At 36.7% G+C, this 15,532-nt stretch overlaps 2 protein-coding genes across 3 annotated transcripts; one reads left to right on the top strand and one right to left on the bottom strand.

The window, feature by feature from the left end:
* Positions 1 to 457: 457 nt before the first annotated feature.
* On the bottom strand, positions 458 to 9,239 carry LOC311281040 (myotubularin-related protein 9-like). 2 transcript variants are annotated; one of them, XM_084393670.1, is made up of 11 exons: positions 8,790 to 9,239; positions 8,319 to 8,345; positions 7,619 to 7,727; positions 6,648 to 6,773; positions 5,860 to 6,033; positions 3,608 to 3,825; positions 3,329 to 3,490; positions 2,030 to 2,171; positions 1,669 to 1,889; positions 1,322 to 1,473; positions 458 to 1,203 (listed from the first exon to the last, which is right to left on the bottom strand). In XM_084393670.1, the coding sequence occupies exons 1-11, from the start codon at positions 8,972 to 8,974 to the stop codon at positions 1,022 to 1,024; spliced, it is 1,698 nt and encodes a 565-aa protein (XP_084249796.1). In that variant the 5' UTR covers positions 8,975 to 9,239; the 3' UTR covers positions 458 to 1,021. The 2 variants fall into 2 exon arrangements, with proteins under 2 accessions (XP_084249796.1, XP_084249797.1); XM_084393671.1 differs by lacking the exon at positions 8,319 to 8,345.
* A 766-nt stretch (positions 9,240 to 10,005) lies between these two features.
* On the top strand, positions 10,006 to 13,514 carry fam167b (family with sequence similarity 167 member B). The gene is made up of 2 exons (XM_084393672.1): positions 10,006 to 11,047; positions 12,027 to 13,514. Exons 1-2 carry the CDS (start codon positions 10,688 to 10,690, stop codon positions 12,288 to 12,290), a joined length of 624 nt encoding a protein of 207 aa, XP_084249798.1. The 5' UTR covers positions 10,006 to 10,687; the 3' UTR covers positions 12,291 to 13,514.
* Positions 13,515 to 15,532: the final 2,018 nt, after the last annotated feature.

The raw sequence follows: 15,532 nt of genomic DNA, 5'->3' as shown, positions 1-15,532 counted from the left end.
AGCGCATCGAATGACCATTGGATAAAAAAGCGGCCGGAGCAGCGAATGCTGGGAAATGTAGTTGTATCGTTATGCTAGCACATGCGGTCGCGTGATAATGACTGTGGTGTCCATTAGCGCTACAAGAGGGCAAACTTGCTGACGGGCTGCCCACTCCGGAATTATATTGTGTGGGTGAGTTTAGCTGAGCTGGGGCTTTACCCTGAAGACTTTATTGGCCAGTGAGATGTTATTGTTTGTTTATGTGCGCGCATGCTCAGATTCCCCTTTATAATTTTATAATCAAATAATGTGTAGGCCTATTTACAATATACTTTAATGTCAAACATGTCAAATAATAATATAATATAATCATTTCTGAATAGAAAAAAATATGTCAGTTATACATTCTATAAAAATTTAAATAAATTCTAAAATCAAATAAAAAGTAAATGTATACAATACAAACACGCTAGAAAACATTATTAATAATATTTATTAAAGAAATTCCCTAGACAAGTTATATTTGAAAATATCTGAATATCTGAATTGGCAATTAACCAATCAGAATCAAGTATTCCAGAGAGCTGTGCAATAATTAATTAGGCTATAAACCATGCTCCAATGGCAAATGCTGAAACTTCTCAAACATGTATAAAATCGCCTTCTGGTAGGTATTCAAACTTCTCACATTCACCTGATTCAACATTCAGCTGTCTGTAACAGTGTACAACTTTTTTACAATAAAACATAATCACTGATATTGTCTCATATAATCACAGTAAATCCCAACTAAACACACTCCAATAAACACATCATTTACATTAGCATTTTGCTTGAAAGTAAGGCAGAGGATCGCCAATACGTCTGATCTTCAAATGCAAGCATGTCTGATTACGATTCAATGACAGAACATCAGATTTTTGTAAACTACATTATATCTGATATATCTGATTGGCAGTGATACTCATTTTATTGGACTAATTCTTGCCAAGACATGCATAATAGTAACAGTCTCTATAATGTCCTTTCAACCATGAGGTCACAGAATAGTCAGCTCATCCATGAGGTTCTCAAATGGGGTCAAGGTGTCACAGTGTGTACTAGGCGTATTATTGGTCCGGTCAGGTCCCGCTCTCTCACGTTGTTCTTTCACAATGCTCCACACCTCTTCTCGAGCTTCCTCCATGTTTTGAGCATACTCAGTCCACCTGAGGAACAGCCCTACCAACAAACCCATAGAGATAATGAGGGCCTACACACTAATAATGCCCAAAAAACTCCAATAACATTATCACACCACAGCTGTAACTTTGTATTTATTGAATAATCTGGACCTAACCTGTCCATAGTTGTAAGGACTGAGGATGCACTGAAGGCCAAATGGCTAAATCAGTGGGTTCATACAGTGGGTTGAGGTACTGCTCTTCAATATCAGGACTCAGTAGGGATTGAAACAAACAGTGTGTGTTCTCCTTCACTCCTGCAGCACATCTATCCCAGGCAAACATTTTAAATAAACAAATAATACAGTATACATACATTACTGCTCAAAAAAAATTATGTCAGTAATAAAAAATACTATTTTTATTCTAATTGATCAGAAGTGACAATAAAGGTATAGTGCATAATTGAACGGTATTAGTGCATAATAATGATGAGTGTCATATAGGGATAATTTGTGCCCACCTCTCCTGCTCGTTGTTACATAGAAAGGTTCCATAGTTAGAAGCATAAACCTCTTGTGCCAATCGGAGCAGCAGGGCCTCACTAAACTCCAGTGCCAGAGGAAACTGCCGCCACACCTGCCACACACAGTCAAGCAGCAGCAGGAAGGATGGGCACTCTTGCTTCAGACGGGCATGAGAGTACGCCGAATGAGCACAGCGCTGCTGGAAGGGGTGTCCAGCCTGAGAAACAACAAACGTACAATTCATCAACTTTCTGAATATCAGATCTGAGATATTGGGTGTAGTTTATTAGAAAAGTGTTGGCATAATGCATCTGTAAACATTCACAAATTTCACAGATCACACAAACAAACATTCACCTGTATCCAGTCCCTCTCCAGCAGGCCGAGGAAGCCAGTGAGAGTTCTAGAGGCCGGGTCTAGGATAAGTTGAGCCAATGAGCTCACCAGCAGAGTGCTGTCTGTCCCTTCAGAGCCATGCACAAGCACAGAGTGACCATCCCTGCAAAAAACAGAGCACAGACCAGAGCGATACATCTCAAAGCCATGTGTGTGCCAGGAGTGACCACACAAAAAATAGACCATATGCCAGAACAATACAACCCAGAGCCATGCATAAGCATAGGATTTAAAAAATATATATATATATATATATATATATATACAGTATATTCCATACTCTGAATACTTAGGACCATGTGATATTTCAGTTTTTCTTTTATAATAAATGTGCAAAAATGTCAACAATTCTGTGTTTTTCTGTCAATATGGGGTGCTGTGTGTACAATAATGAGGAAAAAAAATGAACTTAAATGATTTTAGCAAATGGCTGCAATATAACAAAGAGTGAAAAATGTAAGGGGGTCTGAATACTTTCCGTACCCACTGTGTATATATTCTTTCTCTTTGTATTCTTATATCAATATGGTACAATATTACTAATACAATGTTATAAAAAGTAGTTGGATTATATTACATGAAATGTGTAATGTAATGGATGTAATTTGAAATCAGTCCCAGACAACAACCTACCCAGCACTTTTATACACACACATTTTAGAAGTTAAGGGTTAGTAAAGTTATAATGTTACAAAAGATTTCTATTTTAAATAAATGTTGTTCTTTCGAACTTTCTATTTATCAGAGAATCCTGGGAAAATTTTTATTTCTGTTTCCACAAAAATATTAAGTGGCACAACTGTTTTCAACATTGATAATAATAAGAAATTATTCTTGCACAGCAAATCAGCATATTAAAATGATTTCTGAAATTCAGCTTTGCCATTACAAGAATAAATTAAGAAACAAATTAATAAATATGCTTGTCAACCATAACTGACATCAAAAACATTAAAACATACAATTCCTAATATATATTTATCTGTAAGTTACTCAAAGGCAGTGGATAAAATAATAATAGAGAGAATGTAAAAAGCAAACCACAATAATAGTTAAAGGTACACTACAGAGAATAAAATGTTTCTATTAGAAATTAATTATTGAGCCAGTACATAGACAATCAGTGTTAAACCGAGTCACTACAGAAAACCTACAATAATTTAATAAAACTGCAATTTTATGTTTTAACCACAGATGGTGACAGAGAGCCCAGAATTATGTAGTGTCCCTTTAAAAGACCAAAGTAATAGATCTTCCCACCTCTCCACACACTCTACCACCAGTCCTGCCGTGGACAGCGCACTGTGAACATGAGAAAGCCATTTGGAGTTCTCCAGTTTACTGAGCCAGCGGTCCACACTGTGAGACGGGTCACTACACGCTTCCACCAGCTTAATAAGACTCTCCTGAAGAACCTTACCCCTGTAAACACACACAATGACATGCAAAATCAAAGCCAAAGGCAGATCTGTTTCAAAGTCAAACGTGTTACATAATTTCAGACAATTAAAAATGACTTGTTGTAATATTCCCTCTCACCTTTCATGGTGTCTATGGATTCTTTTCCAGTGGCTGTAACAGGATTTAGACTCAAAACCTCCTCCTGTCATCCGGGCCTGCTGGGCTTGCTGGGTAGAACGCAGATCGATGATGTAACCCAACACTGACCCATCAATCACAGCCTGGAGAAGGAGCTCATCCTCCTTACATCTCTTCCTATTGGCTCCTGTCAAGGGCTGGCTACTTCGCATGATCACCTAGGCAATGGATGCAAATAACTTTTACTTATTAGCCTACAAAATTTAAAATTGAGCTGTATGATGCATTTTTCGCTTTGATGAAAAATGATTTAATGCTGGAAACAATGTTACACCCTTGTTCAGTTTTATGGTTGTACTGTTCTTTCACACCAATACACTGTTACATACACTTACATTTGAGACATGGCCACAGCCAGCTATGAGGTCACCGAGGTCCGGACCTCTGTTAAAATGTGAAGTTCTCTAAATGACTAGGCGTTTACAACTCATCCTGTGAGTGACTGCATGTATAATTCAGTTTAGTTAGATTTGTACAGTTTGCTAGATTGTTTAGTTCCCATGGTGAGAAAATGATGGAGAGCGACTCATGTCGCTGCGAGACGCTGGCAGAGTGAACGGGCTTGAGAGAGAATTATGAGTGAGGGCGCAGATGCAGCCTGTTGTGTTGCCAGATCCAGTTATTATAAGGGGCACTTACACCACTCACACCACTTTATTCCCTTAAATGCATGAATTTTTCACCAATCATTATTAAATATTCGGGTCTTTAGTAACCCACATCTATATCTAACATGGATGGATCTCTACCTGTCACGATAATATAAAACTCTCCTGACATGCAATTACAGAAGAATAAATTAAAGCCTATTTTGTAACCTTTTGGAGCTTGGAAGGGTTCAGTTTGAGCAGATGTTTTATACCATCATCACTGTCCTCGTCAGAGCTCATTTCCCAGTACATTCTGCATCTGGCTCGTATTCGCGATCTCATACATATTCTCAAAACTATCATTTTCAACATCTTCAAAATCAATATTTTGATCGCTGACAGTTTCTTCACCAGATCCATCACCAAGTGACAGTGACACTATTTTTGATTGCGTTCAGTACTTCCTCTGTAGTAAATTCAAGTTTTGCTGATGATACTTTCTATTCTTTTGTTTTCTGCCTGCGGTAACTATGTTTGAAACGTCACTTCATCATTATAGACATTGCCACTTTGTGGAATATAGGTTAATGGCACTTATTCAGTCATCAAAGATTAAATTATTGTTGTGCAGAAAAAATATACTTATACTGTTACACACATTGGGTCGTTAGCGACCCTATACAATTTTTACATAAAATGAATGAGAAAACAGGCACTCTTTAAATATATTTTTTTCTTTTGTTATATTGTTTATGATGAATTGATTGTGGAATTCTAAGAAGGTTGATGTCTAATAAAAAAAAAATGAATGAGGAGGAGGGTAGTGAATGATGTCCCGGGTCACTAAAGACCCGAGGTATGCGTTTGAGTGTTAATGTGACATTTTAGGAAGTTAATAAAGTGGGAAGTTGCAAGTTAGGGTTAGTCATATCTTAATTTTATTTCCAAAACACAAGATTTCAGCTTATTTCGGGCTTATTTTTTTTGGTGGGGAGACGGCTTGGCGGGGGCTGTTGTTTTTGCAGCAATATCTGGCAACACTGAATCGCCACCACTTAAACCGACAGCAATCAAAAAAGGCTCATGTTAACCACATTTGTGAAGTTATCTGTAAGAAACGGTATCAACGCCATCAAAAAGTAGCATGATAATAACACTAGTACACAGATCTGTAGAACAAGTAGGTTAGGTTACAGAATGGAAATATGCCAAATCTGCAAACACTCGACGAAGGTTATGCTATTGTATTGCAGTTTAGTAGTTAACAAAGTCTTTTGTGAAGTAGTTTGTGAAGTTTCACAAAGTCTTTTGTGACACTAGACAAAGTTCTTATTTATCATCCATATAGAAATGCTTATTAAATATATTACAGCAATAATTACTATTACATGAATAATAAAAAAAATTTAATTAATTACCTAGCCTATAGTAAAGTATTAACAAATTGTGATGCAATAAATAAGGTCTAATTTAACAAACAGACAGAACAGAGAGAGTCTACCCAAAGTGTAGAATGGCAAAAAGGTTTCGACAAAATACCCTAGAACTCACTAATTTTTCGAACCCTGGTTACGACCATGATTTGAAACATCCTACACTCACCATTCCGTTCCTATGGTGACAGTAGGAGAGCACAGGAAATCTGCCGCCCTGTCTGAACCGGGCTGACTGGACCAGCTTCTCATCATCCACCTCGCGAGGCACAATGACCGCATGTGGATACGATGGGCATACAGAGTAATCTGAGTTTACTGTACTGACTCTCCACCTGTCCCACTGTTCACACACACATGCACATATTTTGAACATACACAAGCATGTACATGTATACAGTTAAATATATATGCATACATGCTTTATATATTTAAACATATTAGTTATAAATAGTTATAAATATATTCTTATAAATAAGCAATTTTGATATAAGCTAGATACAGCATATAAAACTGAGTGACAAGTAAAAAACACAGTAATTATGATACAAATATTATGTCATGCCAAAAGGAGGCGAGAGATAAACATCTGAAACAACTGTGAGACGACAGTGGGTGATAATGAAAGCTATGGACACAAACAAGGAATAGAAAATAAAAAATATGCATATGGGTTAAAAACTATTAACTACAGAGAAAGCATACACACTGTTTCCTGTGAATTTAAGTGTCCACATGTCTCACAACTGCTTTTAGTTTCCTGTGGCAAACAAAGTGCATCCTGTTTGACTTCCTTTCAGGAAACTAAGCAATGGCTTGCATTAAATAATGATTTTGAGCATCATTTGTCTGTGTTTGTCTATTTTCTTGTGTGTTTCTCAAAGTGAGCGAATTACAGAATGACATTAACTGGTCTGAAGGAAAGGGAAGTGAAAATGAAAGAAAAATACAGCTCACCAGTCTTTCTGTTTGTTTGTAATATTTCTCTGTTGAGGACAGGCCCCATGGGCCATGCAGAGTTAGGTGTGGCGGTCTATAGAAAAAGGGATACGTCTCTGTGACACTTTCCAGAGCCGAGAGAGCCTACAGAGACATGAGACAATATCAGAGCAAACTCTCATTAAAGACGAGGCAGTGCTGGTCTCAACATTTATTTTACTGCCAGTGTCTAGAGTGAAGATTGGCTTCTTCTTTCAGAATATATGCTTGATGTCATCTTAAGTCATCTTTAAAAGTAATGAATGACAACTTGCAATGACCCATAGTATTTAGGATTTTCCAGGATGCTTTACTGACAAGAGGAAAATATATTAAAGATTTTTAATTTATCGATATCTGCCAATATTGGATATTTAATTGTGCATGGTAATTTCCCCAATTTGTACATTTGGATAAAACCTTTGCCATCATCTAATAAAGTGAATCACTAAAAACACTAATCATATTGTAACACTGCTAAATGTACGCTTTAGCAAATCTCAGAATGAATCTTCATTTTTTATACTGCATATTATGTTATGACACCTAAATTTACTTTTTAGTTTTTAGTAACATTTAGACAAAATAGTACAAAAGATTAATATTGGGCAACACTTATCAGTCATAACATGAAAGGCAGAAATGTAATAGGCTATAGGTGCAACCCTAATTGTATTGCTATTGAATATTGAAAGTTGAACAAACTGCTTGATTTGAGGTTTAATTTATGTCCGTAGCACAAATGGTTGGGGACAAGTTGCGCATTTAATACTTAGGGAGGGTTAGGGGGTTTGTTCGAATGTGCAATCAAAAGTTTGGGGTCAGTACGAATTTCTTTTTATCAAATAAATGGAGCGTTGGTAAACATAACTTTTGAACAGTAGAGTATTAATATGAGCAATATTTATAATCCCTGTCGCAAGCGCAAGTAGTGAGAACAATATTAGTACCTCTATAGAACTGGCAATGTTCAGGCATTCCTCCATTCCAGGAATTTCCAACTGAAGAACAAGCAGGTCCTTACATTTAATGGTGATAGTACCAGAGGATCCCACAGTCCTGTATTAGACACGTGCAAACACCCCCACACACATTTTTAAGAACATACTCACATTCTCAAATTCCATACAATCATCCCCAGTGGGGCCTCAGAAGAGACAGAAGCAGGAAGCAAAAATAAGCCATGTGCGTAAGGCTAGCAGAGAGACTCTGAGATAAATAGAGAGGTATGACTGAGCTCTAAATATAACTTTAATAGAATGTAAGCTAGTTCCTCTCCGTATCTGGACATTAGATACAAACATAAATACATACTGCACAAATAGCTGCTTTGCATGTATTCAAAACACAAAAAGCATGTCAGAGTGATATGATCTTTTGCGTAAATGCTCATTGCGAAGCACAAAAGATCTTGCAAAATATGCTTGTTCTGTTCTCCTCCCTGCCATAAGCTAAGAAAGAACACATTGCCAGCGCAGCTCATTTTAGAAGGTGCCTTCTCATGCTGAAACGAGATGCTGCCCACTCCCACTGCTCATTTTTAACATCACTGTATTAAATTAACAGCAGAACTCAGATCAGAATAAACGGCAGCTTCAATGAGCAATGACAGTCCACAAATCAAACATTGGGCCTGCTTTAGAAGTGTACCTGGGGTATCCGAAAAGATTCTCGACACTGACACGCAGGAAAAGTGATGGGTTATATTAGAGAAAGAGAGAATTAAGAGTTTAATATTACAGAAGCAGGTCACTTCAGGGATCAAACACACACACAATTTTCTAACCTTATCTGTAATCATGACCCAAATGCGATTCAAAGAGTATATTTGCACGTAATAATAAGAATATGAATTATGCATTTACAAAGGACAGACATATTATTAATTTAGGCTACATAGGCATACATGAAAAAAAATCCTGGTGAAATAAAAGTGCTTAATATGGTAACATTAAACAATAAATAAAGTCAAAATATTACTTAACATAACTGAATCACCTTAAATATATTTGGCTACACCAATAAAACGAAACTGAAATACCAGCAACCCAATTTAGGCTGGTTTATGATGGGCCCCCCCCCCAGCAGGGAATAATCTCCAGCTGATGAACAGCTGTCTACCTTTTCTCGGTGGCATCGATGTTTCTGAGGAGAATGAGAAGTTGCCAGGAATCTTCATCCTTTCTGTCTGAGAACAGAAGGTGGTGGCTGGTAACGCACAGGGTTCCTCTGAGCGCGGGATGGAAAGGTCTTCTCAGGGTAACATCTTCAACATTAGCCGTCTTAATGTGCTCCGACAACTCCATTTCACAATGACAACAACCACCATCTGGTAGAAACTTCTCGAGTTTAGAGAGCCGGTGGGCGAGCCACTACTCCGGGTCTCAGTTTTCCGCAAATGTTTAAAGGCAATCCTTTACCAAACCGTGTCCCACCACCTCTTGATGTTAATGTAGGCTGTTATAAACCTTACCGGCATCTGGCAAATATAAAATGCCGCTGATCGACAGTGCGCGAGCGGCGGGAGGTGTGTATGCTCGATCTATTCATAAGAGTTTTGTTTGCTTCTCTGCTTTCGTTTCCGTTCTTGAAGTCCCAGCCCTCTTCTCTTTTTGTGATGTTTCTGTTTATTGTTGTGGCTGTTTTTTCTCTCCGTAATCACTCTTCCTGGCATAATTGTGAAGTAATTTGTTACAGTTTTTAGTGATCTTTCAACTGATCCTTGAGAGGGTGTCTCTGGACCATGCTGATGGTGATGATGGGAAAGGAGCAGGAAAAATTGACATGGGGGAGGGCATACAGCTAATTAATTAAGAAAGACATGAATAAATAAAAAAAAAAGTTTGCAAAAATAAGTCACAAAATATTCTGAATTAAGTATTTAAAGTCAACATTAGTCACTGAGCATCTTGACTGGAAATGACACTTCATTCAGCATTTTTGCAAACATTTTTGTTGGACTAATATAGCATGCTAGTCAGTGTAAGTTAAGTATTTTTTTAAATGGAGTATGGTTTAAAGAAACTTTTTTTGCATTGTTTTGCTGTTTTCACTGTGAAGCTGCTTTGAAACAATCTGTAGGCTATTGTAAAAAGCCCTATAAATAAAGGTGACTTCACTTGACATCTAAAATAACCTAATTCAGATAAAACTCTTTTTTTGGTCAGGTAATTTAAACATTTGTTTTGATGTAAGTCTTGCGATGGACATCCTCATATAGGCCTAGCGTATAAAGATCAATTTACGGTTTTTTTTTTATTTTTTTTATCTTTCAATATAATTAAATAATGGGTGATTTTTCTAAATATTTTTGTCTTTTTTTTTTTTTTTTCACAATTTTTCTCTGAACTTTTTCGAGGACTCCCTTGTTGCGTCTCTCTGGGGGTCCCGGCCGGGGGCCCACTAAAAACAGGCCTGCCGTTCGTTTTAGAATAATACATTACATCTGACGGATTCTGATGCTAGAATGTAATTCTTAGCTAAATAGATTCTCGCTGCAATTCCTCAACATTAGCAGAAGATGGAGACATTCTGTTATAAAACAGTTGCAAAGAAAAGACTCAAGTTTGTTGCAGGCGCGATGACTGGTTAATAAAAAGTAGTGTGAGCGAGCTTTGGGCCACAAGATAGGCTACATCAGTTAAATATTTATTAGTCATTTCTTAGTTGCCTTTGTGAAACCATATTGTTTGATGAAAACTGTCTGTCCTGGAACCTAACACTTTTTTCACTTTAGCCTATGTGATTTATTTGTGAGGTGTGTGAGAAGCTGGTTAATATAGGTTTTAAGGGAGCCAGTGACCCTGTGCCACTTCAATATAGTTTCACATGCGACCACGAAATGTTGCGCCCGGCCGCAACATAGCCTACAAGGTCAGACTGTCTAAAGTTCTCCGATTAAACACTGATCATGACATTAGGCTGCAGAACATGGGCGGTCACTTTTCTGTCTATATAAACATGAGCTCAGCACACCTCTTGAGATTAATCACTAGTGCACTTGATCAGGCACAGTACACATGTCTGAACAGTCACAAGTCACAGTCTCGCCCAGCTGGAGTGAAAGCAGCTCAGTGATGGAGTTCAGAGAGCTGGGAGCAGACGAGAGTTCTGAGGGAGATATGGTGGATCTGGATAGTGTGAAAGCCCTGACAGAGAAACTCAAACTCCAAACGCGCAGACCGTCGTATTTAGAATGGAAGGAGCGACTGCAGGCTCACCCGTGGATTGATGCTACACAGAGTTCAAATGTCAGCAGCCCAGGATCTGTGGAGGAGGACACCCAGCCATCCGACATCTGGAAAGATGGGATGCCTTTTAAGAATATATGCGGCTTTGATACTATAGACGACGCGTTACAGTGGCTCAGAAACGAACTGGTATTGGTTTTATATTTCATAAGTTTTTTTTTTATATACTTTTGACTAAGTTAGATATGGTCATTGTCTTTAGGCTATAAATTAGCCTATCTATCTATCTATATGGTTTGGGGATTTTTTATCAATTTCTACATGTCTTTAGGTCATTTTAGGTAGCCTACTCAAAACATTTTTTCAAGTTCTTCTTAAACATTCAAGAAACAATACCATTCGAATTCAGCAAGTACGTATTAATATAATCAAAAGGGACAGTAGTTTATAATGTTGTAGAATATTTCTATTTTGATCTTTCTATATCCTGAAGATGCATCACGTCGTCCACAAAAATATTAAGGCACATGTAACGCTGCAGTGGCAGCTGGAAATTCAGCTTTAATATCACAGGAGGAAAAATACATTTTCAAAATATATTCAAATAGAAAACAGTTATTTTAAGTTGAAATAATATTATTTCAGAATATTACTGTTTTTTTTTTACTATATTTTTGATCAAATAAATGCAGACTTATTGAGCATCTTAATTTTATTTTATTTTTTAAATCATATATGGACCCCAAACATTTGACCATTAGTGTATGAAAATGCCAAATTACTTATGTTAAATAAGTATATATATATAAATAATACAGATTATAAAAGTTAAGCAAGCAATTTTATTTGGCTAATAAGCCAGACTGCTGTGAAGTGAGATACGTCAACTCATATTGAAATCTTCAGCGTACTGTAACAAAGGTGACATGTCTCTTGTCTCTTGGCATATTACAATTAAATACCACACAGGTGCAGAAACTTGAATATGACTGCTGTTCTGAATAATTTAATCTTATATACTGCTGGTTAGCAAAGAATCTGGTTTTAGCTGTAGTCCACCGGCGATGTAAAAGCTATAAAATCATTCTCTCTCTCTCTCTCTCTCTCTCTCTCTCTCTCTCTCTCTCTCTCTCTCTCTCTCTCTCACACACACTTTTTTTTTTCTCAGAGAGAGATGCAGATGCAGGATAACCGTCTTGCACGGCAGTTGATTCGCTTACGGGTGGAGATCCACAGGCTGAAGGTGGAACAGGTGTGTCACCGTCACAAAGAGATGTTGGATGACGCCACGTATGAGCTGGAGGAGTGCGAGGAGGACTCAGACCTGCTGTGTGACATCCCCATGAAAGCCGCCTTCACTCTTTCCACAACTCTCAAACATATTGGTCTCACCAAAATGAACCTCAACTCCAGACGATTCTCGCTCTGTTGAGTGAGACACGCCCCTCAAGAAAACTCAATGCAGAACTTTCAATGTATCACTGACACTGGAAGCCAAAGTTGTATTTCATTAAATTTGGACTATAATAATAATAATAACGTCCTTTTTCTTCAAATCACTTAACTTCATTGAACTTTTTTAAACTAGACTACTGGTGGTCATATCTGGACCATATCTTTAAACTATTAAACCACTTGTGTAAGGGGACTCACCACACGTCTGAGAAAGTCCTCAGAGTTGGGAAAGAGTTTATAGTTACATTTGAATATATCTGAACTGATCTAAGAATCAGGAGGAACCTGCTTCTGTGTCAAAAGGCGTGTGATTGGCACACACTCCCATCAGTGTTCCTGACTGCTCAGGGGACAGAACACTCTCCCGTCGGCTTGGCTGTGATCCCGAGCTACAGCCTCACAGGAAGTGTGAGTTTGTGTTCAGGCATTTTGTCACCTTGTCTATTAAAACCTAAAAATAACACACACTCTCTGCAGCAAGTAAAAAGCTGTTCAGCCCAGTTTCGGTGGTTGGTCTAACATACGTTTTTGCTGGATGTTCGAGAATTTTGTGCTTGTGAAACTTTCATTTACACAGTAAGGTTATACTAGATTTAAATGAGTTTAGTGTTCTTTGTACGTCCACAGAACCCATTAAAGTTCAGTTTACTTTATAACAAGCACTGGAAATATAGCACTACTTTTGTGCATATACTGTATGCTGTAAGTGCTAAAAGCTTCATGATAAAATCAAAACAAATCAAAGAGGACCTTTATATTTTTTACAAATTTCATCTTGGGACTGAATGTGCGTTAACAATTTTTAAAAAATATATATGAAATGAATACTTCTATTCAGATGCATTAAATTGATCAAAAGTGAAAGAAAGGGCTTTTACATTGTAATAATATTTCAGTTTTATATATTTACTATATTTTCTGTATTTTTGATCAAAGAAATGCAGCCTTCACTCTAAAAAATTCTGGGTTATTTCAACCCATGTTTGGGTCAAATATGGACAAACCCAATTAAAAATAAAAAAAATTTTAGACTGTTGGTGAGAATAAGAGACTTAATTCGAAAACATTAAAAAATCTTACAGACTCCAAACTTTTGAACAGTAATGTATGTTTTTTGATTAATCAAATGTACTGTAATTGATGTACAAACTAAAAAATGCTTTAAAAGTTGCCTGAAATTAATAAAGATGCCTTAAAATTACTTTGAAGAGATATTGTGATATCATCCATACATCCTTATTGAGAAAAACATCCTTCACTGTAACTCATTCACTATAATGAACATTTATAAATCTTTTGAACATCATTGATGCTTTAAATTTGTAAATAAATGTATATTTGTAAATACATGCATTTAAAATCTTTTTTAAGATGTATCAATTTGTGTAATTATCCAAACAGTTTTTTGCAGTTCTTATCTTGCTTTGCCTCTTCCATCTCGCACATCCTGACAAGAATAAACTCACTGAGTTTTTATGCAGTGTTGTCACATGAATGGAAATAGATGGTATTTCTCAGACAAGGCTGAATTTATATTTATATAACAATGGACCAATTGCTTTATCGATTGTAACTGCAGAGACAGGACTGGCTGTCAGAAAGAGCCATGTGACTGCCAAGAAATGATCTCATGCTAGATAAATGCATGGAGAGAGAGAGAGAGAGAGAGAGAGAGTTTTTTCTGCTTTTTCCCCTAAAGCTGTTCTCAACACTGATAATACAAGTTTTTATAGTTTATATCTCATAAGGCATTAGGGCAAGTACATTCACTGAACATCTCACATGAGGATTACTCCTTTGAACAGAAACATGAACTATTTTTGTCACCTGAGAAGACACAAAAAGTGGTTAGTTGTGTTCCACATACAGATTCCCTCGAGGCCTAGAATAGAAACAAAATACCATGAAAGTGCCAGTATGCTTTGTAGAGTTTAAATGAAACCATCATGATAACCTACCGAAACGTACTTTTATTTGATGTGAATTCAAAATGTTGGATTGTTTTGTTACATATATAGATCTGCATACAGAATGATATTTATGATATTCATAAAGCATGGCCTGCAAAATCCTGCTATAACAAGTTTTTCAAAAGTTTTAAGGCCAAGGATTGCCAAATATGATGCTCCCCTTGTGATGGACCCCACAAAGCCAAAAATAAACGATTGAAATATTATCAGAAAAAAATTATTTACTTTATGTTTTTAAGTATCTACATGCAATATGTTTTCAACCATTAGTGTATTTTAATATAAATTAAGAATATTCAAAAAATATTTGCAAAGCAATAGGTATAATAATTTATATTACTTTAAATCTTTAACAATGATTATAATAATGATCAAAAAATGTATTTCATATTTTTCAACAGCAGCTTTGCAGAAAATAGTACTGTATAATTAGTGTGCAAGCTAAAAACAAAATGGCGAAGAAAATCTCCCTAGAAAGAGACACAAATAAAAGTCTTGAATTATTTTTGAACGTGTATGTTGCAAAGAAGGAGAAATGATCATCTATCACATAAGTGTGCATATTTGCTTAGTTTAGTTTTTGTGTTAAAACACATCAAATATTTAGAATATTTCAAATTTTCCACAGATCTCCTAGAACCCCAGTTTGAAAAGTTTTGGTATGGATTCACAATCTCAAATCATCAAATGAACATTTGCTCTCACAAGAGATGTAACTGTGAATATGTAACTGTCTGTTAAGATGATCTGCCACACTCAACATCCCCCCTCCTTCAAACCCCCCTCTTCTCAACCACAAGACCACCAAAGAATGGAAAAACAATTGTTTCAGTCTTTTACTCAAACTGAGAACCAAAAACGAAACAAGAAATCCAGGATTCGACGTACTGTTGCAAAACTGACCCCATATGTGGTTAATTTTTTTAGGGATTCTCATTGAGTAATAGGCCAATATATGATTAATTTATTCACTGTATAACATTCCCACCCCACCCCCCAACCACAATGAAACTCATATTTTTGCTGTGATCAGTGGACTGCACCACATGAAGAACCTGGTCAAACGTTTCAGTTGAATGACATAAATCAAAATAAATAGAAATGGCAGAGGAGGCTTTGGCGTCAGTGTCTAAATTAAGATGAGTGTTCCTGCAGTCGAAAAGTTAAGAATGTACCTCATTTCCTTTGAATGTTTGGGCTGCGACTTCCTGCAAATGCATGCACTATCTGCAGCCTGATGCCACAACAA

The sequence above is a fragment of the Rutilus rutilus genome, assembly GCF_951802725.1.
Source record: "Rutilus rutilus genome assembly, chromosome: 21".
Classification (NCBI taxonomy): Eukaryota; Metazoa; Chordata; class Actinopteri; order Cypriniformes; family Leuciscidae; genus Rutilus; species Rutilus rutilus.
Note: the sequence above shows the minus strand (reverse complement) of the source record. Positions and strands in the feature narration are given on the sequence as shown.

Excerpts from the sequence above, each read along its gene's own strand:
- LOC311281040 (XM_084393670.1), bottom strand. The coding sequence starts at position 8,974 with ATGGAGTTGTCGGAGCACATTAAGACGGCTAATGTTGAAGATGTTACC. Across the intron at positions 3,491-3,607 it reads ATCCATAGACACCATGAAAG|GGGTAAGGTTCTTCAGGAGA; the intron begins GTGAGAGGGAAT and ends GTGTGTTTACAG. Across the intron at positions 2,172-3,328 it reads GTGGTAGAGTGTGTGGAGAG|GGATGGTCACTCTGTGCTTG; the intron begins GTGGGAAGATCT and ends TGTTTTTTGCAG.
- fam167b (XM_084393672.1), top strand. The coding sequence starts at position 10,688 with ATGTCTGAACAGTCACAAGTCACAGTCTCGCCCAGCTGGAGTGAAAGC. Across the intron at positions 11,048-12,026 it reads AGTGGCTCAGAAACGAACTG|AGAGAGATGCAGATGCAGGA; the intron begins GTATTGGTTTTA and ends TTTTTTTCTCAG.